The sequence below is a fragment of the Lissotriton vulgaris genome, chromosome 7 (assembly GCF_964263255.1).
Source record: "Lissotriton vulgaris chromosome 7, aLisVul1.2, whole genome shotgun sequence".
Classification (NCBI taxonomy): Eukaryota; Metazoa; Chordata; class Amphibia; order Caudata; family Salamandridae; genus Lissotriton; species Lissotriton vulgaris.
Genome location: NC_141695.1, coordinates 472055166 through 472082836, shown reverse-complemented (window position 1 = coordinate 472082836; position 27671 = coordinate 472055166). Strand labels below are relative to the sequence as shown.

Here is a 27671-nt window from a genome sequence, read left to right as displayed (position 1 = left end):
GCAACATGGCAGGGAGAAAGAAAAGGGCAGCACAGAGGCACACAGGCAAGAAAGGGCAGCATGAGTGTGGTTGGCTTACAGAAGCACAAGGGTGAGAGAGAGCGGCGCAGAGGGGAGAAGAAAAGTCTATGAGGGAAACAGCTGAAAACGTACATGCAGTTTCATGTAGTGCTCCATAAGTGAGCAGTGAAAGAAGACAAGTACTTCGGCCATGGTCAATGGGTGGTACAAAGAATAAAAGAGGAAGTAAAGCTTACCCATAAGAAACAAGCAAATGAGAATGACAATAAAGCCAACCAATGGTGAGCATTGGGCGGGCTCTAAGCCCACTGTAAGCTGACAGTATGTCTTGCAACAGACAGCACATGCACTGTCCAGTGCATGTAATCAGGAGCATTAGCATGTAAGATTGAACAATTTATCAATAAGATTATGCTCCTATGGAGCACTATTAAAGTTGGATTCTTGAATCTCCTGAGACAGCTCCTTTGATGAACTTCTGCTTGCTCATGCAGCAGGGTGAATAAATGGCATACTAACCTGCCCAGTGTTGCATGTGATCCCTCCTGATATTTTCAGGAGTAAAATGCCTCTGAAGATCCTGTTTATAACAATAAACCTGTTACGAAAGCATGAATCTCGACTTAACAGTGGAGTTGGCTGCTCTCTGGCACTTAGACAAGTCAGGCGTTGCAGTAATGACTTAGCGGGGATCTTCTCTCAGCACTAGTTAGAATAGCAGTTTGGGGGGGATATTATTCCCTTCAACTTTTCACACTTGTCTGAGAAACAGAATACCCTGTTGCTGCTATATTCATCTCTGATGTTTAGTCATTTCCCAGTGGGCTTTCTCTATTGCAGAACTCAGTGGCACCCATAGGTTTTCTTTGTCTCTTACTGATTTTCCTTTTCAGCCCAATTTTAACTTTCGTACTTTGGAAAAGTACAATTTATTAGGATGCCACCAAAGACATTTATTACACATTTGGGAATACATTATGCTGCTTTATTCAGTTTAGTTTGTAATGATTTGTTTTTAACCTTGATGTATGCATTTATATTTTAAGAAATGTTAGGCTATATATTTACTTCAGGAGACAGACGTCACACACTCACTCTCTCTCCCCTCCTTCAGAATTTAAGAGGCCATTAGGACTCCTTTTGTTTGAGTAACCTGAACTGGGGACTACCTGGAGCCTCACACCTAAATGCAAATGAAGTGGAGGGAAATCAAAGACACCTTAAGATAGGCATGGTTTTGACTTTGTCCAAACCCTGTATATAAGATGTATGAATGCACTGTAAAAATGTCAGATGGTTTGGTCTGGCCCAGTATTTACACAAATAAAATTTTTAAAACCGCTAATCTGAAAAAGACACGTTGGTGATAGATTCCTTACCTTAGAATATCCCCAGGCGTCATACTGGATCCGGAAAGTTTTTCGTCAGCAGTCGCCCTGCGCGGCGGAAGGTGGGGTTGTGCGGCTCTGCGTCTGTCGCTGGCGTTGTAGGCGCCAAAATGACTTATACCCCCTGCGAGCTGCCGTCAGTTCATTCTTTTTCCGCGCCAGCAACCGCAAATCCGGTTAGAGCATGTACCCAAGTCACTTTTTGACTATCCTTTTGAGACTTTTTGTCTTCACCTTTTGAGTCTTTGACTCCTGGTGCCATGTAGGGATGCCTGGGTTTAAGTCCTGCGGGCCTGGCCGCATGATGTTGGTGGCCGACCCCCAAGCCGTCTGTCTCTACTGTCTGGAGCGCGACCATGACTCCCGGTCCTGTTTCGACTGTCTGGCCATGGCTCCAAATGCCTTACGGGAGTGGTCCTATTAGCTGCTAGAGGCCCGGCAGTCGTCTCCGCGCCATTCGAGGTTCGAAATTCGATCATGGGACCAATCGCGGAGCCATCATCATTGCTCCTAGGGGTTGAAGTCTTCAAACTTGGAATTGGGTAAGAGACATCATAAGAAGTCAAAGAAGTGTTTCCGCTCTCCAACGTCCCCCCGCCGGTCTCCGGACGCAGATGAGGGGACCGGGGATCCCAACCCCGCGGCTCCTTTGGAGCCTGTGAGTCCCGTCGCCTACCCGCCCTATCCGGGTCCGTCGGCGACTCCTGCCCAGGTGCAATATTTTCTTCCGTATATGGACTGCCTGTTCAGGCCTCGGGCTCCCACCAGTGTGCCTTTAGGCCCCGTGGTCCCAGGTGAGGGCCCTCCCTTGCTGCCTCCTCCGCCAGCGGCTCCGATCACGGTGCTGCAGTGGGTTCCGTTCGTCCCGGCACTGCCTTTGCCCGTGTTTCCAGACAATTTTGCCCCTAGTTGGGACCCTAATTGAGACACGGAGCCAGACTGACGCTGTCCGGCGCCGTTACTGGCGCCATTCGACAATTTGTATTCCCCGGTCCTTCCCCCACTGGGAGGGGTCTAAGGACCCTCTCACACGGCAGTGCGGGTTGAAACAGGAATGGACAGAAGAGCTAGAGGATGCCGGTGGCCTTGAACTCTCCTCTGACCCTGGTTTTCTTTCTCCTCCTGCTGTGGCCATGGAGGAGGGGGCTACATACACTGTGGTCCTCTGTAGAGAAGCAGAGGCCCTTGTCCTCGACCTGCCTACAGTGACCCTCAAGACTAATCTCCTCACTGAAGTGCTTCAGCCGGCAGCAAGCTCTTTGGAGCCCCTGCTGCCATTTAATGAGACTTTAATTGACGTCTTGATGGGTACCTGGTCTAGACCAGCCACAAGGGTTCCCGAGGATAGGAATTTTGCAAGGCGCCATCACCCAGTCGACCCTGCTTTTCTGTCTACCCACCCAACCCCGGAGAGCCTGGTCATCCAGGCCTCAACTTCCCAGAGCGCATTCTCTACAGCTCTGCCAGATAAGGAATCCAAAAAGCTGGAACAGTTCGGCATCTGCCAGCTTAGGTCTGCGGTCGGTGAACACTTCTTGCCTTTTGGGCCGCTATTCCCACGCTGTATGGGACACGGTTACTCAGGTGCTGCCTCAGTGTCTGGAGGAGGCTCGAACAGTGCTTTCCCAAGCTGTTGCTTGGGGGAAAGATGCAGCAAAGGTCGCCTTCAGGTGTGGACTGGACACCGTGGGCTCACTGGGTAGGGCGATCACCATGACAGTGGCCCTCCGTCGCCATGCCAGGTTGCGGCCCACTGGTTTTTCAGGGGATGTAGTTCTCTTATGGACATGCCCTTTGATGGCACTCGCCTGTTTGGCGATAAGGCAGATAGTGCGCTAGACCGTTTTAAGGAGTCCCGGGCTACGGCCAAGTCCTTAGGTCTTTCCACCACGTGCCCACCACGTCTGCCTTTTTCCTTTCGTGGCCACAGAAGGGGCACCCCGACACCTTCGTTCAACCACAGGCCTGCGCAGAATTAACCTCAGCGCGGACGGGGTTCTCGCTGCGGCAGGACAAGGGGCGAGCGTGTGGGTCAGCCCACCTTTACTCCTGCAGCATCCGCCTCAAAGCCTTCCTAGTCCGAGCTTTGGGGTGTACCCCACGCCGGTGGAAGGCAGGATTTGCCATCACCTTCCCCACTGGCGTTCCGTTACCGCGGAAAGGTGGGTGCTACAAATTGTCCCAAGGGGCTACTCCCTCCCCTTCGAGACTGCACCTCCAGCCATGCCACCTCAGTACCACTGCATGTCGGGGGACCATTTTGAGCTTCTCCAGCAGAAAGTCACGGCCCTCTTGGCCAAGGGGGCCATCGAGGGTGTTCCTGGGCCAGAAGTAGGACGTTGTTGTTATTCCCACTACTTTCTGGTCCCCAAGAAGGAGGAAGGGGCCTGCGTCCCATCTTGGAACTCAGGAACATCAACCGCTTCCTCTGGAAGGAAAAGTTCAAGATGTTGACTCTAGCTCAGGTCTTGGCTGCCCTCGACCCTGGAGACTGGATGGTAGCGTTGGACTTGCAGGACAAATATTTTCATATCCCCGTCCTGTCGGCCCACCGGTGTTACCTGCGGTTCACGGTAGGAAAAAATGCACCTTCAGTTTGCCGTGCTCCCCTTCGGCCTTACCAGTGCCCCTTGGGTGTTCACGAAAGTGATGGCGGTGGTTGCAGCTCATCTGCACAGATCAGGGGTTCCAGTCTTCCCCTATCGTAACGACTGGTTGTTGAAGGCGGGCTCGCCCTAGGCAGTCATCTCCCACCTCCAGACTACGGCCGACCTCCTGCTTTTGCTGGGGTTCTCCATCAACGTGCCGAAGTTGCACCTGAGTCCCTCTCAGAAGCTCCCTTTCATCGGAGCGGTTCTGGATTCGACACAGTTTCGGGTTTATCCTCCCGAGCAGCGAGTCCGGGATATTCAGGCTATGACTGCGATCTTTCAGCCTCTATCCCGGGTTTCAGTCAGGATGACCCTCCTGCTCCTGGTCCTCATGGCCTCCTGCATCCTGCTAGGGCAACATGCCAGATGGCATATGCGGGCTTTGCAGTAGGACCTGAAGTTCCAGTGGGCACAGCAGCAGGGCAACCTGTCCGATAACGTCCATATCTCAGAGGACACTGCACGACAATTGCATTGATGGCTCACGAATCGCCATTGGGTCAATGGCAGACCCCTCCCCCTTCCCCAACCGGAGCACACAGTGGTGATGGATGCGTCCCTCCTAGGATGGGGCTTCCACATGGGAGAGGAGGACATCAGAGGCTTCTGGTCTCCGACGCAGTCCCGGCTCACATCAAACTTGTGGGCTTCGGGCAATCTGACTTGCTCTGAGAGCATTCCTTTCCTTTGTCCGGGGAAGTGTAGTGCAGTTGTTCACAGACAACACCAACGTCATGTGGTACTGCAACAAACAGGGCGGGTGGGGTTGTGGACCCTTTGTCAGGAGGCTCTCCACCTCTGGTCATGGCTGGAACATCAAGGCATTTCCTTGGTGGTTCAACACCTGGCATGTTCTTTGAACGCCAGGGCGGACAAACTCACCCGCCGGTGCATGAAGGATCATGAATGGCGTCTGAACTCAGACGTGGCACAAGGTATCTTTCTGCTGTGGGGAGAGCCTTGGTTAGATCTTTTCGTCACAAGTGGAGCTGTGGTCTGTTGTACGCCTTTCTGCCTATACCACTTCTGCCCAGACTGCTGAAGAAGATTCGGCGCGACCGGGCCCAAGTCATTCTTGTGGCTCTGGATTGGGCACGAAGATACTGGTATCCCGAGCTACTCAGCATGGCGATCGGGCTCTGTGTTGCGCTGGTTGCATGGCTGATATTGGCAGCAGATTAAGATAACTTGGAACGTGAGGAGCAGCTGGGTTTAAGTAACAGTCTGATCCCGTTCTGATATCTCAAGCAGCATTTCCATATACCAGCTGTGGTACCTGGACGCCCGTATTGCCTGAACTATCTTAATTGAGTCCCTTTGGTTGGGACTTTATCTTTACCAAAGATCCTTGATAATAACAGAACTGTAACCCAAGAGAACACTACAAGAGAACCGTTTTGCAACCAAAGTTTATTGTGTATGTTGGCATTTACGTTATTTGGTCTTGCCTAACTTTTAGATAAATAATCTATTTTTTGTAACTACCTGTGTGGTGTCCATTTATGGTGTTTCATAGTGTTATTGTGGGTGTTGGTGCAAATGCTTTACACATTGCCTTGGGGATAAGCCTGTCTGCTTGTGCCAAGCATCCGACTGCCTCTTCGGGAGAATCTTCTGTCGCAGCAGCAGGGAACGGTCCTCCACCCGAACCTGTCCAGCCCCCACCTCCATGCGTGGAGATTGAGCGGCGACTTTTGACAGCTTTCGACCTTCCTTCCAAAGTCAGTGATATTATTCTGGCAGTCAGGCGTCCCTCTACTGAGACGGTATACGCTTGCGGGTGGAACAAATTTGTGGCATGGTGCAAAGAAAAGGCTGTGGATCCCCTTTTGGACCCTCTTTCCGAAGTTCTTCTGTTCCTTCTCTCTTTGGCCCAGCAGGGCTCTGCTCTGGGCACTATCAAAGGTTATCTCTCTACCATTTCTGCCTTTCTGTGGCTTCCAGATCAGCCTTCTCTTTTTAAGTCCCCGGTTTTTAAGCCCTTCCTGAAAGGCATTACGCTCACGTTTCCTCCAGTGCATTTCATCATGCCTCGATGGGACTTAAATCTTGTCTTGACCTTTCTGATGTGTGCTCCCTTTGAGCCACTCCATAACTGTCCCTTAGGTCTTCTCACTCTAAAGACGGCATTCCTGGTAGCTATCATCTCTCCAGGAGAGTGAGTGAGCTCCAGGCTCTTTCTTCTAAACCTCCTTTTCTTGCCGAAGGTTGTCACGTCCTTCCACATCGGGCAGACCATCACTTTGCCCACCTTCTTTCCGCCTCCGCATCCTTCAAAAGAGGAAGAGAGGCTCCACCGTCTGGATCCAAAACGTGTGCTCTTATTCTATCTGATTTACAAAAGGGGGTGGTGATGAACAGAGTGTCTGAATTGAGCAGACCACTCTTACCCAGTCCAAAGATCAGGGCTTGATCCATCACCGTTATTTATCTCACTGCCCCATCCCAGCTCAGAACCTGGCTATATGCAAATCTTATTCTATCTGAAGCGCACACAACAGTTCCTGGTGGATGACCAACTTTTTGTTGGCTACGTGGGCGCTAAGAAAGGTCGGGCTGTGCACAAACGGACCATCTCTCAGTGGGTCGTTGTGTGCATCAAAGCCAGTTACTCGTTTGTCTGAGAAGGAGCCTGCTGTGGGGCTACGTACCCATTCTACCAGGACAACGGCAGCCACTACTGCCTTGGGACGCGACGTCCCCTTGCAGGATATCTGTCAGGCAGCTATGTGGGCCTCACTGCACACATTTACCAAGCATTATTGCCTTGACAATCAGGTCCAGAGAGGCGGCTTCTTTGGCCAATCTGTTCTCCATGACTTTCTGTTGTGATCGTTGTTCGCAGGCCCACCACTGGTGTTGGTATTGCTCGGGTATCTATTCTAAGGTAAGGAATCTATCACTAACGTGTCTCTTTCAGATGCACAAGTTACTTACTTGTGTAACGATATCTCTGTGAGAGACATTAGTTAGTGATAGATTCCTTACCGCCCCACCGATTCTCCTCGTTCTGCCAACTGATTTCTAGGGTTAAGGTCATCCCTTTCAGGGCCCGAATTTCATGGCACCAGTGGTCAGTTTCTTGCATAGCTCTGCGTTTCTGGCGTGGAAAGTAGTGTACAGAACTGACGTCAGCGCATCGGTGGCGCCTAAGTAGTCTCTGTGACGTCATCTCAGCGCCTACGACGCCCGCGACGGACACGGAGCCGCACGACACCACCTTCTGACGCGCAGTGGTACTGCTGACGAAAAACGTTCCGGATCCAGTCTGACTCCTGGAGATATTCTAAGGTAAGGAATCTATCACTAACTGATGTCTCTTACAGATATATCGTTACACAAGTAAGTAACTTGTGCTTTCATTTTATTTCCTTTATAGTGCTACTCATTCTAATGCAGGGTGTCAAAGCGCTTTACATCACAAGTACACATTTTACATTGACAATAAATCATATGAGTGTGAACAGGATGTATTACATACAAACAGGGCCACTGGAATTATGAGTTGCAATGAAGGAATAAATTATGTGGCAGGGTTTACTAAATTATGTGGCCAGAAAATGCTAATTATGTGGCATAATACGGCACGTTTTGAAATGGTATCAGTTCATTACTTTCTAGTGCTTGCACATATCAACACTGTCTGGACAAAGGTTTCACCTTATAAGTACTACCCCAACACCCAAATACAGCAATATGCAACTGAAAGCTGACCAGTCAACTTATGTGAAGTGCCTTCCGCTGCGCAGCAACACGTGTCGCCACATTTTCAGTAACTTTTGATCCGTTTAAATAAAAACACTTTTTGGGGGTTAGAATCTGCAAATTATGCAGCAGGTGATGGATTATGTGGCAAATACAGCAAATCCAAAATTATGTGAAAAATGCATTAGCAGAATCACATAATTCTAGTGGTCCTGCATGAGACTGTGAGGGTTACCAGGTGTAGGAGTCACATGTCCTTCGTAGCTCACTAGGCTAGATTGAAGGATTACAATTTATAAACTGTAAGTAACAATAATATGTCTGTTAAAAGCAGTAACCCATTTACCTATCTACATAAATTGCAAATCTTTCATCTGCATGTTACATATTGTGCTTTTCAGGAAACACATTAACACGCTATGCTACTTCGATTCAAAACTGGGACCAGACAAAACACAGATCTCTCTAGCAAGTGCTTTAACCTCCGGAGTTATTTTACCCTTATTATTATTATTATTCTCTGAGATTTACTGGGCACACAAAGGTCTATGCAGCAGGTGCCTTAAACCCAAGAGATATTTTAAAATGCAGACTTTGCAACCAATTACACAAAACAGACATACATTCCACTTTTCACCGTATCGTCAGTTTCCTTGTGGCAAAGTTTGTAAAAAAAATCCATTAATGGGTAAATTCCTGCCCAGATTTCTTGCCTTTGTTGCGAAATGTTTTAGATGCCACCTGACCCAAAAACTAATTTTGTTAAATCTCGTAATGCGTTCAAATGTATCTCACGATAGACCTGTGTGTGCTGACGTCACTCCCTGCGAATTAATGTGTTGCTAAGTTTCATGTGGATATCACTGTGATGTCATGTGCCTTCATGTCACTTCATTGCTGCCTAACTTGGTTGAGCCCCCCACTTCTTATCTCAGGACTTGTGCCCTGGTAGAGTGTTATTAACAGCAGTGCTGGCCCTGATTGGGCCATTGGCCGTTGATGACAAAATATGGCATAGGGCCTTGCCTTTGATCAGAACGCTGATGTGTAGGGCTTTGTTGCGGATTTATGAGTCCTGCTCGAAGGCTCACCTAAGCAGAAACAGAGCACTGCCTGTCAGGGATATAAATGTACAAACTACCTGTTGACCTCGCTGGCCAAGGCATGCACAAATTGTGTATATTTCTCTACTGCCACTCAGACATTCACCACACAGCTTCAGGCATTCGGATTGATAGTGGACCAGCGGGGGCGGGGGGGATACGTCCTAATAAGCGAGCCACTACTGCAGCTATTAGTAGAGTATACATAAAGGGTAGCTTCTTATTTTGGCGTCATAATGGCATTAAGGAATTCTGGTTATGTTTACAAATCATTCAGGCTTGTGGTTTGTCACCAGAACCCCAAGATGGCTGAATTCAATAATGTACATGTTGACTGTTGTGGATTCTTTCTGGGGCATGTTTATTTTAGTGCCCTTTTCATGAAGAAATACAGTTTTTATAAAGGATTTTTTTTTAAAACAGTTAAATATTGGACGTTACTTCTGATTCATCTGCTGCAAAAAACGTTAAAAAAAAGTGTAATACTTTGAGAAAGTGAAGTTTTATTAAAAACATGATTTGCTGTGGAAGTGAGTGTTTTTAGTTTCTGTTTGTGGGTTCGGCTACCCTGGGGCCTGTTTACACTTAAAACGTTAAAGTTTTGCTTATCTTATGTGAGGAGATTGCAGGTTAAACAAACGAAAATGGTGAAGCTCGGCAGTGTGGTTTAGGGCCATCATTACATTACTAGCAGTTACCATCCCCATCGAAATTATGATATCACGATTGTTTCTGCAGGACAGTTTATTTTCATCTTGAAGTTTGGTCTCCTGAAAGCAGCTAAAATCTGCTTGAGAAAATGAGCGTTTACTGGGACACAAAATTACCAATTCCACTGGTAATTTATAATGTCTAACTGGACCCTCAGGGTCCCACTTATAATAGCATGGATTTCCTCCACCCCTGTAGTTATCAGTAACTCCGAAGATAGGGGTAATATGGGCCATTTTCTGGGCCACTGGTAATGAGGGCCCAAGTAACTGAATCGAAGGAACATAGGGCCTGCTTTAGAGTTTGGCCAACTAGTACTCCATCACAAACGTGGCGGATATGCCACCCACCCGCCTTATTATTTATTAGTGCCACAGCATATAATGTACTTTTATTAAGGCAAACAGGATATCTCTGACATTTGTGACAGAGTAACCTGTTTGACAAACTCTACATCAGGTCCATAATTATTTCATTTTTTTATTTTATTATGCACATATTTTCCATTTCCTTCAACTAGGTATTCCAGTTTCCACTTCTGTGTTTTCAATCAAAAATAAACCACAGGATTCCTCATCTACAAAGCAACGACTGGACCTGGGAAAAGGGTTTCTTGAAAAGTCTCCGGGTGAGTGCAAATTTGACATACGAACTTGTGAACAGCTGGAAATGGAATAGCGTATGCAGTTCTAGTGCCGGACCCTGCTTCGGTTCTAAAATTTGTAGAGAAGTTGGAGGGAAGTTGCCAGTTACTGCTTGAGTTATGTGGTGTGTAAGGATGCATAGAGTAGTGCAATAATTTAGGTGTACACATGACATCCTTTGCCTAGAATTTAATCTTAACTTAATTAATATTTATAGTTAAATGTTTGTGTTTACTGTATTTAGACACTGCTTGTGGAATGTCAGGGCATAGAATTCTTTAGAAATCCCTTCTTCAGATAGTTGCTGTACATCCCCAGTACTTTTGCACAAATGTTTAACTTGAATCTCCTTCTGAAATACATTCTATCTCCTTAGGGTTTAGTTAGGGGCATCCTCAAAGATTGATGTGTGTGTTTTGTCCTTTGTCTCGTGTTGATCTTTTGAGAGCAGGGACAACAATTAAGTAATTAATAATAAGACATATTAGAACTTAGTTAAACAAATTACCCCTGGACCTAATAGCATCACTTGGATGTTTCAACAACTGGCCAAATGTGTTGAAAATAAATAAATTACTGATTTGCTGTTTGTGAACTGAATTCTGCTAAATATGTTTCATTGATTGTGTGTAGTGTGTCGTCCAAAATAAATACATATCCTGAATGAGGGGCTGCTGTCTAAAAGTGTCTGTAAAATGATATGTTTTCTAACTATCATGACCAAGTTTGGCAATTGTCTTAAACACATTTTTAGTTTTCTTGCTCGGAGCAGCAAACCTAATAGTACAGAAAATGCCTCTCTCATTACTCCATTCCTTAAACCAAAATAGGTTGGGTGAGAGGTATTGCTCAATAGAAGCACTCAATCAGTAAAAGTATCCAGGCTTTTTGTACTTGAACAACATCACCATAAACAGATAACATCTCGAATATAATTCAACCCGAGTTTTCAGTTCTTCCCATTTAAGTCTAGATCAAATATATCAATATGTATTTGCAGAGTTTATAAGCCCTCCGAACATCATAGAGCATGGTTTTAGGTATTCTGACAGATACAAAAGAAGATTTTATTATTTCAATAGATTTCATCATATTGTTCAATACTGGCTAAGCCTATTCAGATGTTTGAATGCTGTGCAAGGTCTATGAGCATGTATATTGATTTAGTCAAACAATAACCCTTGTACATTTAGAAAATTCAGTCATGCACAATACGTTTTTGTTGCTTGTTACAGACAAATACGGTTATCTTTATTTTTCTTTACAGTTAATATGTGTGGTGTACTTTTTAATTGATTACTACAGGCACCATCAAGTAAATTGCCTCTTGGACCTTGAGGCACCAGTCGCTAAATAGGCAGACGTTTTTTGTATTTCAATTATGAGAAGAGAAATGTTTTCGCTTTTTTATCTTCCCTTTTTGTCCACCCACTAGTGTGGATTAAAACCTGCTCCTCTCGTGGTCAGCATTTCTATATCGCACTGACTCTACTCTTTCTTTTCTCCAGTTCCTAGCTGTTTTCTGTTTGCACTTTCTTGTTTCAACTCTGATAGTCAATTCCACACTATTTTGAGGGTAAGCCATGTGTCATGCACCCCAAGCAGTTTTCAGCACCCGCCCTGTTCAAATATTGTGCGTTCTGTCTTTATGGCGTGGCATCTGGTATTCATGTGCTCCAAATATGATACTGTTGTGACGAGGTACTTTATATACCATTTGTTGCCTTACTATGCAAAGTGAGTCTATCCAAAAGAAAACATTTAATTTTAATTTGGAGATGAAGTCATGAGTTCAGTATAATAGCTAGTAGTTAGCCAAGACTGTGTAGTGAGGAAGAGAGATTTCCTCTCCAGGGTCCTTCCCTTCCTCTTTAGAAGTCAGGCACTTGTGCCAACACCACAGTTGTTATTTACCTCATAGAGGGAAATAGAGAGTCTTGTAGAGAATGCAAGTATCCTTTGTCCCAGATGTCCAATGATTTGTGAGACCTGTTCCGGTGTCCAAGTTTAAAGAACTGGTGTTTGTAGCCCAGGATTTGGAGTCTCTCGGGGATTGACCATACCTTTACATTGAGGCTCTGTCTAACTTCTCACCAGCATGCTGGAGCCCTATTCTGTCAGTGCTCTTCTGTGTCAGGTAAGCGTTTGACTCTCCTCAGAGTGACTCTAGCTTGTTGCATGTAGAGATGGAGAGCTGCTCCCTCTCTGGGTGAATTAGCTACTCAGTGGTTGCTCCCATTGGTGCCATGGGCAGATCCTATATGAAAAAATGTGTCCTTTTCTGGGATCTTTTTTCCTCGCTAGCATTCAAGGATTTAGTAAAATAATGCCACTTGATTGCTTAGTTAAGTGTTGCTCATAACGAAATAGCTGTAGAGGATGCTTGCCCTTAAACTCATTATACCAGCACATTTGAAGGGTCATAGGAATTGCAGTAAGTAGGCAGGATTGATTGCACCCTTCGCTTGCCGGCTTAAAAGGTCCTTTCGTAAATGACACTTGTGACCAAGTGAGGTCTAAGTTTGGTGAGGTCGAGATTTGTTCACAAATCGCTGGTACTCAAGGTGAGACTACTTCTCACATGGGAAAAGGACCCCACTAAGGGAAGAACAGTTAATTTGTTATTTAACTTGGTGAGGAAGGTATTCAGTGTCGTCCTCCAGCTCTTCTGAATCAAAGGGCCCTTAAATAATCAAACACAGCTCTATTTATTCTAGCTTACTTGTGACTCGAACCTTGCATCACCAACCTCCTTCGCCACCAAACGGATGGCTACCCTCCAAAACCTCTTGTCCATTGACAATTAAAGGATCCTCTATCAATCCATATATTTGCACAGTTCAATGGCTTCCTTCTTGTTAAATTAACCCTTGCCTTACTTACCAATTTCTGTATTAATATGGCTGCTGAAGGCATGATGCAAAGAACCTAGGTTCCAACATATGTTGTTTTCCAAGAGGACAGAACCTCTTGCATTCTTCTTTATTTTAAATGTTATTATTTTCTTGTAACACAAAACACAGAACATTAATGCCAGTACTTAGTTGTACAGAAACAAAGAATGGCTTATGTACATTGGTAATACTGGCCATCAGAATTAAACAGTGATCTATGCATTGTAATACATTGCAAGTCAACTGAAAAATGTGTACATCTTTCAAACTTGTCCAACCCATATACATGCAAATTAAAGCATGTCATTTCGTCTCAGCAGCAAACAATTAACAAACCACTGCACCCCATCCCTGCCCAAAGTTACACCCTACTAAACTGTCAGATTATTAGCTCCTTTCACACCCAAAGCTACTTCATTGAAGTAAATTACTTTCTCACTCAGAATCTTCCTGCAAATTCTGAGAGCTGTCAGATCCATCTGAACCAAAGTCCGGAGCTCAAAGGTTATCATCTGATTGTTCCCATGCTCTAGGCCTATCCAATTTTACTAGCCCTTTTTTTAATTCACAAAACAAAAAGAGTACACTCAAGTCCTGCCCATTTAACTAGCTCATTCCTCTCTAACTAGCTCATTTCTTCATCTAAGGATTAGATGTCCCCCAGCAGATTTCCAATGTATTGTCAATTCTTTTTTGTAACAATCAATGCCAGATCAATAATTCTATTAGTGGTTCTTCGATTTTTTTAAGGGTCTGAGTTACCCCCAAGGAGACAAGCCTAAGGTGCACAAGGAATATCCTGTTGCGTGACATCATTGACACAGTCCATCACTGCCTCCCAATAGCCAGTTAAAAATGGACAGGACCATACCATATGGAACAATTCTGCTCTGTATTCTCGGCATCTTGGACCTGCTGCTGTGGCAGCAACATAGATCTTATTGATCCTACCAGGATAAGATAAGCTCGATGAAGAAAATAAAAATTAATTAATTTGAATCTGGCATTTCGGCAAACAGCGGATATGTTTGCTAGAATCTTTTCCCAATCAGTATCAGAGATCTGCATCCTCAGATCCTTCTCCCATTCAAGTTTCAGATCTGTGAGGGAAGTTAGAATGTTCGCACGTATGGCAAGACGTGACCGCTTTTACACGACCTGTGATTGTACAGAGCAGTTGACAGACTTCATGCGTTTCTGGTTTCAAGTCTATTGACTACTATTCCCCGGTGCAACAAGAATTGCCCACCAGGAATACCAAAGTTTTCAACCAAGTCGGCAAATAAGCTTAATTCTCCATCCTGATATAAATCGCGAATTTGGTTTAACCCATAAGCAGTCCACCCTGCTGTCTCTCCCAAAGCCCCATAACGGGCCCCCCACCTAAGTGGCAGATCTAGCACGTAGGGTTTACGGACGTGAGTTTCTGCAAGCAACTCTTCCGACACTGCTGTATCACCTTAAGCTCATGGGAGACTGCATGCACCCGCCTCCGTGGAAACAAGAGGACTTGCTATAAGTCCCTCAAATCATGAGGTGCACCAATAACACCTTCATGAGGATGCAACCTACAATAAACCCACATGTTGAACCACTGCGTTGCACCGCCAAGTAGAATGTTTCAAAGTCCGGTGCAGTCAGCCCACCCTCCGCTACAGTATGCTGCAATTTAACTAGTGATTCAGCGACTACCAGTCCCTCAAATCAATTCCAAAAGAAGTGATTCCAGTTCACGTAATACCCAGCCAAGCACCAATGTTGGCACGGTAGAGAAAAAATAAAGTAGTCGAGGAAGCACCCCCATGATGGCCATCACTATTCTACCGGCCACAGATAAAGGCAGTTTCAACCAAAAGTTATTTGTAAGCTATCCAGTTTCTCCCCCAACATTACCATCCAATAGATCTTGGTGGTTATGATATATGTTTTCTCCTCAATATATCAGACATGTAAGGTAAGACCGAGTTGGTGGGCCAGTGTCAACACTAAGCAGAAACAGAAGGGATTTCTGCCAGTTAATGTCTAGGCTAGACACTGTGCCAAAGCTTTCCAGCAAACCTATTGCACCAGGCAGGTCAATATCAACATCTCTGAGAAATATTAGCATATCATCAGCATATAATACAGCATAATAAGATTGCCCACAAACCTTTAACCCACGGTAAAATCCCCCTTCATGAGCACTCCTGGCTAATGGCTCAATTTCAATCGCAAACAATAAGGGGGAGTAAGGACACCCCTGCCTAGTACCTTGTCTCACCTCTTATGAAGCAGAGATAATTCTACCAGTGCAAACCCGCACTGTCGGACCCGTATGAAGGAGTCTGCCCCAGCGTATATACCCAGGTACCAACCCCATACAAGTCATTACTTGATATAGGAAGTCCCAAAATAGCGAAGGCCTTCTTTTTATATCTTGCCATAGCAGCTGCTCTCCCTTTCTCTGCAAAAGTTTCATTCATAAGTGAAAGAAGTCTACGGATATTCTGCCCAGTTTTGCGCCCAGGATTCTGTTTGATCCATGGGAATTAAATTAGGTAAGTGGGGCAAGAGACACCAGAATTATACCAAGTATTTTGTAATCCTCAAGCATGGACAAAGGCCGATAAGGTTTGACATCTGTGGGAGGCCGCCCTAACTTCAAAAATAGGATTACCAAAGCTTCACCTGTGAATACGGGAAGATGGCTTAGTTTACAAGCTGTAGAATAGAGATCTACTAATTTCGTAGCAAAAGTGTTCCCGGAAGTGGGAAAAAACTCGAAAAGTTGGCCATCAGCTCCTGGATCCTTACAGTGTGCCATATTTATAATTGCAGCTCTTATCTCCTCAATAGAATATCCCCTGCCAGTAATTCCTTTGCCTCAAGCAATGGGTGCTTAAGAGCGCGATTCCCCGGCTTCCGCTGTTTCAGGTCCCGCAGTACTATTTCCTGGGCTTCAACCTCTCCTACTAGTGTACATCGCACCCAACCACTTCCACCATACAGCAACCTCTGATCACGGTTTTAAATGCACCCCGCTCAATCAAAAGAAAGGAAGCAAACCCAGCATTATCTGCACAATGGTCCCCTATGTCCTCATCAGTGTTTTTTTGGAAGACCAGATTGTCCAATGCCTCAACCCATAGTTGCCAATCAGGATGCGAACCCGCCCAGTCTACCATTTCAGAGAGAGCAACACTGGGCTATGATCTAAAATTGAAGGGCACAAATATTCTACACCATGTATCATTCCCTGCAGAGGCTTTTTTCAAAAAAAGGTGTGAAGTCGAAAATGAAATTTGTGCATACCAGAATAGAACAAGTAGACTCGGCCATAGGACGAAGCAGCTAAAGTTGAATGAGAGCAGTCAAGGGTGGATCAGCAACACAGTTAAAGTCACCACCCAATAATATGGTCTGAGTCGGGCATGGAGCCAAAACCCTAGAAAGCTTTACAAAATACCCCTCTGGTCAGCATTGGGAACATAGATTCCAACTATTATTAAATCAAACCGGCCAGCCTCCCTGTAAGAACCACGTATCTATATATTCCTGATCTATAATGTCAGAAGTTTTCTGGAAGGGGAACCCAGCTCTTATCCATAACAAAACTCATCTGGCAAAGGCTGAGTAAGATCTAGCACACACCTGACCCTGTCATCTTTTATATGGAGCCAATCACTCAGACTTAGTAAGATGGGTTTCTTGCAATAGAGCTAGCTATATGTGCTCCTTGCCTCTGAAGATAGGAGTAAACTTTGTATATCTTAGCCAAGACCCCGGAAGATCCAGGTGATTGTTATACCTCACAAGGGCCGCAATGTGAAGGAGATTATTCCACCTCTCAACACAGGGGCCTTCTTTCTATCAATAGTACCCAAGAGCAGGAGGCAGGGATAACCTTTTTCAAAACCCATAAACATTTACAGCTAACTCAACTCCCCGTCCCCGGGACCAGATGCAAATGACTCCCCATCCAAACTAGTTGGAAACCATCAAACTTACATCATGCATTACATGTACATGAACAATTCGGGGGTGGGGGGGCTGCTGAAATTCTTCCCAGCACCACAAAACACCATATCTACAGGAAGCATACATTAAAATCCCCTTAAAATTGGGTCTAGACAAATTAAGCTGAACTACATTATTTTTTGCTAAACAGAACCCATATTCATGTGCGGCAGATAGCAGATCTCTTAGATTGTCTCTTCCAATGTCCCTGGAGTCATTTTTGCAAGAATTCAGTAAATTCCAAAGAGGGGACTGATGTTTGTTAAGAGTTTGAATTATTCAGATCTCCTTCTTCATTGGCAAACCTCAGAGTAGATCCCCCTTTTCTCAAGGCAGCCACCGCCTCCATCACTCGCCGGTGCTTGCTGCACACCTGCAACGGAGCAGTTCTCCATGCGACCTTTGCTTCCCTCGGAGGCTGTCGATGTCCTTACTGCCCTTTTTTAGGGCAAGATCTCCTTTCTGTTTAGGAAGTCAATCTATCCATTCTTTCAGGGATTGCAGTGATATAAGAAATTGTACCTTGTCTCCCAAGGTCACCCTCAGTCTTGCTGGGAATAACAAAGTATATGAGATGCCCAGTAGATTGAGATATTTCTTACCATTCACAAAAGAGCCCCCTTGCTTCTGTGCCTCACTTGTGAAACCAGGCAGCAGCAGCTGCGAGGGGACACGGAGAACATGTTCTAAGGTGTAATAGGAAGACTTTTTCTCTAGTCCGTTTTTCCCGAAAATCAATCATGTTCGAAGCTGTGCCATCAGTATGCTCCAGGAGCCCAATCATTTTTATATTATTACATCACACCCTATTTTCTGCATCTTCAGCTCTGGTGTCCAGAGTCTTCAACTTTTTCTCCATGGTAGATAGGCAGGCCAGCTGCCTCTGACCATCACGCAATTGACTCACATCTGCCACCAGGGAGTCAAATTTTATTTCAAGCACTTCCCTAAAGACAGCGATAGCCTACAGGACTGTGTCCAGGTTAGGGCCAAAGCACTCACCACTCAGGCTCTCCTTCTCCATTGTAGTTTGTTCACAACTTTGGTGCCCAACATCTGAGAGGAGCCACACTCCAGAGGCTCCCTTTTCCTGCCAACTTTACCCATGGTGACGATCACTCAGTTCTTTGAAGAAATCATTTAGAACAGTCACCAAGCACACCTAGGGTCTCAATAAATCAAAGGCAATAATGAGGAATGAAACTGTGTGCCACCCAGCACACGAAAACCACACTTCTTAAAGGTTTCCAGTTACCTCAGACCAGGAACCGTGCTCCACCATACATGGGTACTCAGTTTATATATAATAGTAGGCCCATATCACTACAGGCGGTGAATAACAGGCTCTTATTTTACAGGGCAGGACCACACAGTTCAAAATATCTGCTCCATGCAGCTGCACCAGGAATATCCAATAATGCAGAAAAGCAGTCCAATGATTTGCCACAGATGACCCTAACCTCAGAGTACAAATACAGCAGGAACGACCACCAGCTTACAAATGTAGATCCAGATGCTCCAGGCCTCGTAAACGGTTATGAGGGGCCATAGCACAGCACAAGCATTACCAGACCCCTGACCTTGTTATGAGTCATTGCACTAGGATTTATCATTTCGGGCAAGCCAAAGTTTCGGTGTGTTGTAGATATTTTTACAGTTTGATGAATTGTCACAGATGACTCTAGCCTCGGGTATACAAATACAGCTGGAATGACCACTAGCTTACAGTTGCTGCTCCAGGCCACGCAGACTTTAATAAGGGGCCGCACTGAGAGATGCCTCACTAAACAAGCATTTGCAATGCAATAGGTCTCACATTTGCTAAAGTTAGAGCTGTTGTTGTTGAAAATAACTTTTGTTTTTTTTATTTGCAGTGGAGTTATATTTGCATAGCACTATTGCCAATGGTATAAAAAGGCAAAAGTAATACAACGCCAACAGTACTAACTTTAACAAATGCGAGATATTTTGCATTGGGAAATACAAATTGGTCTTGCATTTGTTGGCGTTGAAGTTATTGACATTATATATGCCAATGTTTTTTACCTAGTCATGGTGCAGTACCATATGTGGCCAAAAGAGGTCCCAATAATAATTATTAATATTATTAGGAATGTTAATTCCTGATTAGGTTGTACTCTGTGTGGAGCAGATGAAGGGGAAATGTATAGAAGGTCACATATAAATGTGAGATGTGTACCAGTGAGTAAAGGAACCACTGCTATCCTTGCTCCAGACTAGGCGTGTGTCCTGCCTGCAGCCCTTTTAAGAACATAGTGCTCTGTGTCTGTAATTAAAATCTAGGGAAAAGCAACGCATGTAACAGTGGGTGTCGTCATGGAAGGTTACTAGAAGAGACAAGGTGGTACTAAGGAGAGACTATTAAGTCTATTGACCAATGAAAAGCCGCCTTTTACAAAGTACAAGGACAGGAGGCAATTAAAAAGAAGGGCGGAAAGCGGGCAGAGCTTTATGCCCATATCCTGAATACAGAACGTAACGTAGAGACAGCGCAAGCACTGCCTAGGCGAGACCTAAAAAGCACCTCCCGCTAAACCTGTCATGAAGCGCCACACTGAGTGCTGATTATGCTACAAATCACAACCAAACATGAGAGCACCTTTCACTAGTCAAGCACACATTAGATTAGAGCCCCTGCAGTCAGCTACCAGGTGTTGCGTTGTAAGAAGCGCACAAGCCAAATTATGTAGCTGCCGCCAAAGTCAGTTATGATGTGTTGCGCTGAGAGCCGCTTTACCAATTAAAAAACACAGCAGGAGAGCAAGCAGCTCTCACATACGGCAAATTGCATCTTGATAACTGCTCAGTGCATGTAGCAAATTGTATTTGTTTGGCACGGCTGAAACGCGTCGTTTACAGCCACTCTCACAGCGAAAAGGTCGCTGCAGAGATTTTGGCCTGAGCTATATTTGCACTATCAGGAGGTTGCACCTGGTCACAGAAATTAATCCCAAAGTACTTTGGCCAGGCCAGTCACAGGTGACCCAAACTGCCTCAGTGGTAAAGTCCAGCCGCCATTTTGTGACAACAAGGGCAATGGGCCCAATAGACAAAAGTGTCTCACCGGGCCTCTAGTCTTGCCCTGAGAGCCGCTTCAGCAAATATAACACAGTAGAAGCACAAGCAACTCTTACATGAGGTAATTTGTATCCAGGCAGCTCAGCTAATGTAGCAGTTTGTATTCAGCAGGCCTGGCAGGAACACGTCCCCCACAGCACTATGCTCATAGCGAAATCGACCTTGGCCCCAGATGTATTCCCTTTATCAGCAAGCAGGCCATAGCAAATAATCCCAATCCCAAAGTTTTTAGGCCACACAACCTGTCACAGGTGACAAGTGACCTGAACTGCGATAAGGCAAAGGCCTCCACCTTTTTGAGATCGGAAGCCCCACCAAAGCCTCCAGTCTACCAGCGTGCACAATCAGTGCTTTAAATGGGCCAGTACTGTCCGGTACGGAGAAATGGCACTTTTTTATTTCGAGAGGGAAAATACCAGCACTTCTCAAGAGAAAATGAAATATTTTTAATTGGAGAGTACCTACACTTCTCAGAAACAAACAGGTACTCTATACCAGAGTACCTGCATTTCAATTCTTCCATTTCAAGCACTGTGCACAATAGTCAAAAGTGCTTATTTGCCAGGAAAAGGTGTAGGCGTCTGCACTCCCTCTCCTCCGTTGTACTTTCATAGTCTTGCAAGCACAAGAGGCGCGCTCACCTGACCAGCCTAGCGAGCTGCCTAGGCGGACTGCCATTCTGAGAGGCAACCCCGTAGTCAGCTCAGAAACGGGCATAAGGGAAGGTTTTTCTATTTGTCCGCAAATCTCCAATGTGTAGGGACCCGCAATCTGTTATTGTAAGGGCCCAAAAAGGAGATTGAGAACCAGGATATGTGCGGATGGTGGGTTGAAGCCGAGAGCACTTCAGTCCCTGTCCTCTTCCATAGGTGTCAAGCCACGCTCCCAACCCTTACATGCTCATTGAACAATTTCCAAGTGGAATTGTGTAGAATATATGGCAGTTATTGGTTTGTGCACATACAGCCCTGGAATCTTTTTCTGCTCCTTTAATGATATCCTTGTAATGCCGAACAATTAGCATGTTGCATGTTTTTTCTCCATGTAACAGACAGACCTATGACCAGATGGGCATTGATCTTGGGGTCCCTTGTATAATGTCATTTGAACTGTTGAAATCAGTGTCCTAAGCAAAGTTTTAGAAACACTGTTATTAGTCACCATTTCTTCTGTGAGGTCTTATGCTTTCATTGTGGCCAGGTAGTTCCTAGTTCGCACACTTCCTTTGTCCCACAGATTCAGTCCTATGTTCCAAAGTTTCCACTTAAACCAATTTGTCACTCTATTGATATTTGAATATGTGCAACTCACATATTACAGTAAAACAGAGGTCTTCAAACTTTTTGATGCCGAGACCCCCTTGTAAAACCTTTTTAGGCGTAAGGACCCCCTTCCAACAAAAGTTTCTAGAAACTGGTACTCCTCATCATCAAAAACTATTGACAACCATAAATGTGCCTGTTAGACCTCATCACATCCATACATCCATTATTCATCCACCCACACTTTCACACATCCATCCATCCTACATCCATCCACCCTTTCATCCTTCCATCCATACATCCATCCTTCATCCATCCACCCTTTCATCCTTCCATCCATACATCCATCCTTGACCCATCCACCCTTCCATCCATCCACCCATCATTCATCCACCCACCTTTTCACACATCCATCGATTATTTATCCATGCAACCTTTTATCCATCCATACATCCATCCTCCCTTTCATCCTTCCATCCATACATCCATCCTTCATCCATCCACCCTTTCATTCATACATACATCCTTCATCCACCTACCCTTTCATCCATCCATCCACCCATCATTCCTCCCCCCACCCTTTCACACATCCATCCATGCATCATTCATCCATGCAACCTTTTATCCATCCATACATCCAACCTTCATCCATCCACCCTTTCATCCTTCCATTCATACATCCATCCTTTACCCATCCACCCTTCCATCCATCCATCCACCCACCTTTTCAAACATCCATTCATCATTCATCCATGCAACCTTTTATCCATCCATCCATCCATACACTCTTTCATCCATACATCCATCCTTCATCCACCAACCCTTGCATCCATCCATCCACCCATCATTCATCCCCCACCTTTTCACACATCCATCCATGCATCATTCATCCATGCAAACATTTATTCATCCATACATACATCCTTCATCCACCCACCTTTTCATACATCCATCCGTAACGAAGGTTGTTTTACTGAGTGAAACAACCTTCGTTACTTTGATCAGCTCTTCATTACGTTTGTGGTTTTTGTAGATGCTGAAAGGCGCCCACCATCTCCAGGTGGAACAGATCTCATATCAAACAGTTACTCTGTGCATGATTGTTCACTTTCCTCAAGAGCCATAGTGTCTTCACCTGACTTGTGCCCTTCATTTATTTGAAGAATGGCTGTGTGGGCTAGCCCACATGCATTCTATTATATTCTATATTCAATGTGGCCATTGGGCAGTGCTTAATTTGAGCAGGTGCTTTCAGGTGCTCAGCACCGGAACTTCTTTCACAGGGCCGGGGCTACAATTTCTGACCCTGCAGGTGGTGGTCTCAATATTCATTGTTCAAATTCAAAATAAAAAGAATAACAAACATTGCATGGTGACTGGCTGGTAAATGTTCATAGACTGGCCAGCATATGCCTGTCCAGGCAGGCATGATTGTTTATCACCACGTTAATGATGATATCATCACGCCGATCACAAATCCAAGAAGTCATTGACAAACTATGGCTTACATTCCATTCCCAGAGTCTGCTGCCCTCTGCCACTGCCTGAGCCTAATCCTCCCATTGGATAATTGTAGCTGGGGGCTGGCTCATGACGGAGTTGAGGCAAGGAAACTGCAAGAGCGCATTTAGAACTTAGGAGTGAGGGGTCTTGAGGAAGAATAAACAAAAGTAAGTGTGGACTTTTCCACTTGCTGCGTAGCCAGAACTGCATAGCCAGAGAGGCATTGCTGCAATCCTCAAAGTGCTCAATGCGGCTGTGGACTTACACAACTTTTGTGCGCTATTGCGTCACCTGTAGAATCTGTCTGCTGCACCGCAGCATGGTAATTGCTGAGCATACATTAGTCCAGGAGGCACCACAGCCATACTTACCGGCATTGGCAGCATTACGGCTGGAGACAATGCCTGTGCTGTAGCAGGCAGAGTCACAGCAAGCTGAGCAGTGGATTCCAATGCCGTCGCCATCCCTGGACCTACTAATTACAGGCAGCACTAGCAGTGACATGACCTGCTGTGCTCAAGCCGCCGCCTGTTCCTCAATAAACCCATATATATCAACAAGGAGAGAGGTAGGGAGAGTCAGGGACACTCTCTTAATCCCCGGTTAAATGTCAAACAACAAAAGAAGAGAGGTCTAGTCTGGTTAAGCACAAGGGTACCAGAAATTAGGAGCGAAAAGATAGGTGGATAGTATAGATCACAGTCACTCTAATTCAGTGGGATCACAGTCACTCTATTTGAGTAGGAAAGCCCTCACACACCGACCTGGTCAGTGTCATGCTTCATCATCGGGCCCCACCGAAGAGACCGAGTGTCTCTTCGGTGTGCTGCGACGCCAGAAAGACTGCGGAGACTGACCAGCTCCGCAGTCTTTCTGGCGTCGCAGCACACCGAAGAGACACTCGGTCTCTTCGGTGGGGCCCGATGATGAAGCATGACACTGACCAGGTCGGTGTGTGAGGGCTTTCCTACTCAAATAGAGTGACTGTGATCCCACTGAATTAGAGTGACTGTGATCTATACTATCCACCTATCTTTTCGCTCCTAATTTCTGGTACCCTTGTGCTTAACCAGACTAGACCTCTCTTCTTTTGTTGTTTGTCCTCAATAAACCCAGTCATACCGCACTGATTAATAAATGCAAAAAAAGCATTTTCATTTGGTGTACATTTTGTTTTTGCACTCCGTGTAGGTAAGAAAGTAAAACATGCCATCTTCCACTTCTTTAGGATTGACAACAGGAAAACGCAGAGTTCAAAATAGCACAGACATGTATAAGCTGATGACCGGGGTCACAGGAAGCAGCAGCGTTATAGATGAGAGAGAGTAGGAGAAAAGAGGAGAAAGAAACAACAGGAGAGGAGAGAGATAAGATGGAGCTAAGTAGAAGAAAGCAGCCATTATGCGAAGAAGAGAGCATTAAGAAGAGAGAATATAGAATGAAAGGATGTAGAGGACACGATAGACGAAAAAAAGCAGACAAATGATAAAACGAAGACACAGCTAATGACTGCTAGAAGAGTGATCGTAAAGAGCCAAGATCGAAGGGAGAGAGAGCAAAGCATGTATAAAAGTGAAGAGGAAAAAGGGCAGGGCTACAATGATTAGAGGGTAAATCAGAAATACAGGGAATAAGGTAAAACACCAGGTGTGGCAAAGATGATGGAAAACAATTAGAGAGGTGAGAGGATAGACTCTTAGAGCAAAGACTTAGGGGACAGACAACAGATCAAAGGTTAGAAGTTAGAGACTGAGGCAGTGAGAGTGTTGAAAGTGAGGCTCACCGGAGGAAGAAGTGAGCTGTGGTCGATCTCCTTGGCAACATTTTCAGCACCTGCACTTCTTTTTTTTTTTTTTTTTTTTACAAATTAAGCACTGCCATTGGGTCTTAAACATTTCTCTTCTTTTCTCTTTCAGTTTTGTCCTTTTGGTATTGAATCAATCCTGTTCCTAATCGCTGACTACTTTCTATTCCCAGTATGTAGACAAGGTTATCTTAATGCCATAGCTACTCAATGTATCCTTAGGTCCTTTCACGTCTTTATGCCTGTTTGGTCCCAACTTTGTATAAATAACCTGCTCATACTTCCTAGTTGAGTTGATATGGTTTGTAGGAAGAAGTTTTCATGCGTTATTTATTTTCATATATGCTTCTTTTATCAAAGAATGTTACTTAAAAACCGTTCTGCCTTTTAGATGTTTCTTTAAGTAAAGTTGTTTTGAAACCTTTTTAGAGTGTATTTTGCATAGACGTTTTTAATATGCATGTAGTTAGATGTATGAGGATTTGTATAACGCATCACATTGTGCTATCTTTGAGAATGTGGATCTTACTAGCCGGTTTTAGAACAGTTGAGCTGTGTGTGAAAGAGAGGTTGGCACGAGAGCTGAGTTTGGTGTACTATGTCCTGATACAGGCGTAAAGAAGGCAGGAGAGAGAAACCTGAAATTTAATTTGGAGAAACTAGAAATCCTAATTGATGAGCTTGTCTGGCATCATGATAAACTCTATGGGTTTCAGGCAAACAAAACCCCAATTTCCGAGAAATGTATTATTTGGGAAAACATATTGGAGCAGATTAATGGTGTGGGGCGCTGCACAAGAAACATAGAGATGCTCAAAAAACGCTGGAATGACTTTAAGAGAAAAACCAAAGAAAAAATAATTGAGAACAGAGATTCCAGAAGGATGTCCTTTTCCCATCCAAAGCTGTCAGCTCTAGAGAAAAGGGTTGCCACAATTTTGCAGCCAGAATAGATGGAAGAATTAGTTCAACAAGGCGATAAAATTTCAAAGCTTTTCTTTGAAACAAGTCATTTGGGAGATTTACCCAGGGGCATGCATACTTTCAAGCCAAGAATCGGAGACACTGCATCACAAAAGTACTCTGCACAATCAGGTCCAACATTGATTCACTCAGGGTAGGTGGCAGACTTTGGTGAAGGTTTTGTAGCCCTTAGCAGAACTAAAAGTGAACTCTCAAAACAAAAAATGCTTTCGAATCTTGAGAGAAAAGTTACAACAGCTCTGCAGCCGGAGCAGGAAGAAGGATTATTTGAAGGTTTAACCTCTTCTAGTTTCAGAAGTAGATCCTCCGCACAGCAAAGAGTTTCTGAACAAGAAAAACAAGTGAAAGTAACTCTGCAGTCAGAGGCAATGGAATTAGAGGAAGAGCTTGGCACTTCAATGAACCTAAAAGAACTCTTACTACAGCACAGGTTGCCTAGCCTTAAATACCAGCTGGAAACAGTTTTGCATCCACACCAGAAGGAAGGACTGCCCAAAGACCTGGACTCCGCCAAACCCATTGGAGGATGTACTGCTCAACATAACATTTCTGTCCTGAATAAACCGATCACAAATGTCGTGAATCATGAGTCAGAGGAATTGAAAGGAGCATTAAACAACACCGGGATAGCAAATAAGATTGACACAATCCAGAGTCCGGAGCACATGGACAGATTGGTTGGAAGCCTCAACATCTTGCAGACTGAAAAACAATCAAAATCATCTCTTCAATTGGAGCAGATGGAAAGTTCTGATTCGCAACATGAGCAGATTGAAAAAGAGAACTTACAGACCGATGATTATGTGTCTTCAGGATCAGAAAGTGCTTTCGATGGTAAAGTATTATGCCATTCTTTTTACAAATCTGAATTGTAATGCCTAATGTGTATTTTGTTTATATTGTTTGGTTGTGAATTAATAATTATTTTTCGATGTTTTATTCGTAATACATGAAAAATAATCTAGCTGTAAAATTAAGTGTTTAAGGCATGTTTGCTGTAGATACACATGCTTTGCATACTCCTGCCATCTAGTTTTGGGTCCAGATGTTTGCACTTTGATTTTCTTTGAAGAAGTCTTTCCTACTCACAAGGTAAGGTGACTCCTCCTTCTGGTGATAATGAGCATGTGCATCGACGCTATTGTTAGATTGTTTTCTTTCCTCCATCGGGTTTCAGACATGTACTGCTGCACTCCGGTTCAAAACAGTCTTTTGGATTCCCTTGGTGCGCATTTCACTCTATGGTATTGTTATTGTACGTGTTTTCCTCTCTCCGTGTATCCATTCATTTGTGAAAGTCTCTGATTTTCAGGCGAAAACATTGTGGGCGGCCTTTGAGCCTAGTCGAGCCGATCCACCCCTCTGTCGAAGGAACAAACTCTGTTTCAAATATGTCCTCGGTGCCACTCTAAGTACCCTTGCACCGATCTACACCAGGTCAGCATCTTGTGCTTATCACCGGGCGCACAAGGATGAAAAAGACTCTTCGAGATCGTCGGGCTCGACGACGAGAAATGCAGCGCCAAGGCCCTCAACACACTCCGGATATCTCTGGAGAAGAATCGGAACAGGAAGCAGCAGCAGCAGCAGAAGAAGAGGAGGCCTTCTTGGTCTGACAATCCGATTCTGACCTTGAGATCGAGGTGGAGTCAGAAGATATTTTAGAGGGACAGGGTGTCGTGAGTACCAAAACCCCCGTACTCCAGAAACTATCTTTTACCAAACATAAGGCTTCGGCACCACCTCTGCCTTCGGGCCTTGGTCGGCACCGCTGCAATGTTTCTGATGCCTCATCCTTGTGCCCGGCACTGAAAAAAATGCTTAAGCCTTCCGGCTCGGGATCGAGCTGAGCCAGATCGTCTTTGGACCCGAAACATTCCACTCTGAAATACAAATCTGATTCGGA

General features: G+C 44.8%; 2 protein-coding genes across 3 annotated transcripts in view; both read left to right on the top strand.

Moving 5' to 3' along the window:
* Positions 1 to 27671, top strand: part of LOC147701895 (uncharacterized) — a 278593-nt gene that overhangs the window by 145784 nt on the left and 105138 nt on the right. The window contains exon 7 of one of the 2 annotated variants that reach the window (XM_086930524.1): positions 10100 to 10207. The exons of the other annotated variant lie outside the window; for it this stretch is intronic. Within the exon in view, the coding sequence (XP_086786650.1) occupies positions 10100 to 10207 (108 nt within the window). The remainder of the gene's footprint in view (positions 1 to 10099; positions 10208 to 27671) is intronic. 2 annotated transcript variants of the gene reach the window in all.
* LOC147701896 (uncharacterized) overlaps positions 25748 to 27671 on the top strand; it is a 71648-nt gene continuing 69724 nt past the window's right edge. Inside the window, exon 1 of the mRNA XM_086930526.1 lies at positions 25748 to 26599. Coding sequence (XP_086786652.1) covers positions 25969 to 26599 — 631 coding nt within the window. The 5' untranslated portion in view covers positions 25748 to 25968. The remainder of the gene's footprint in view (positions 26600 to 27671) is intronic.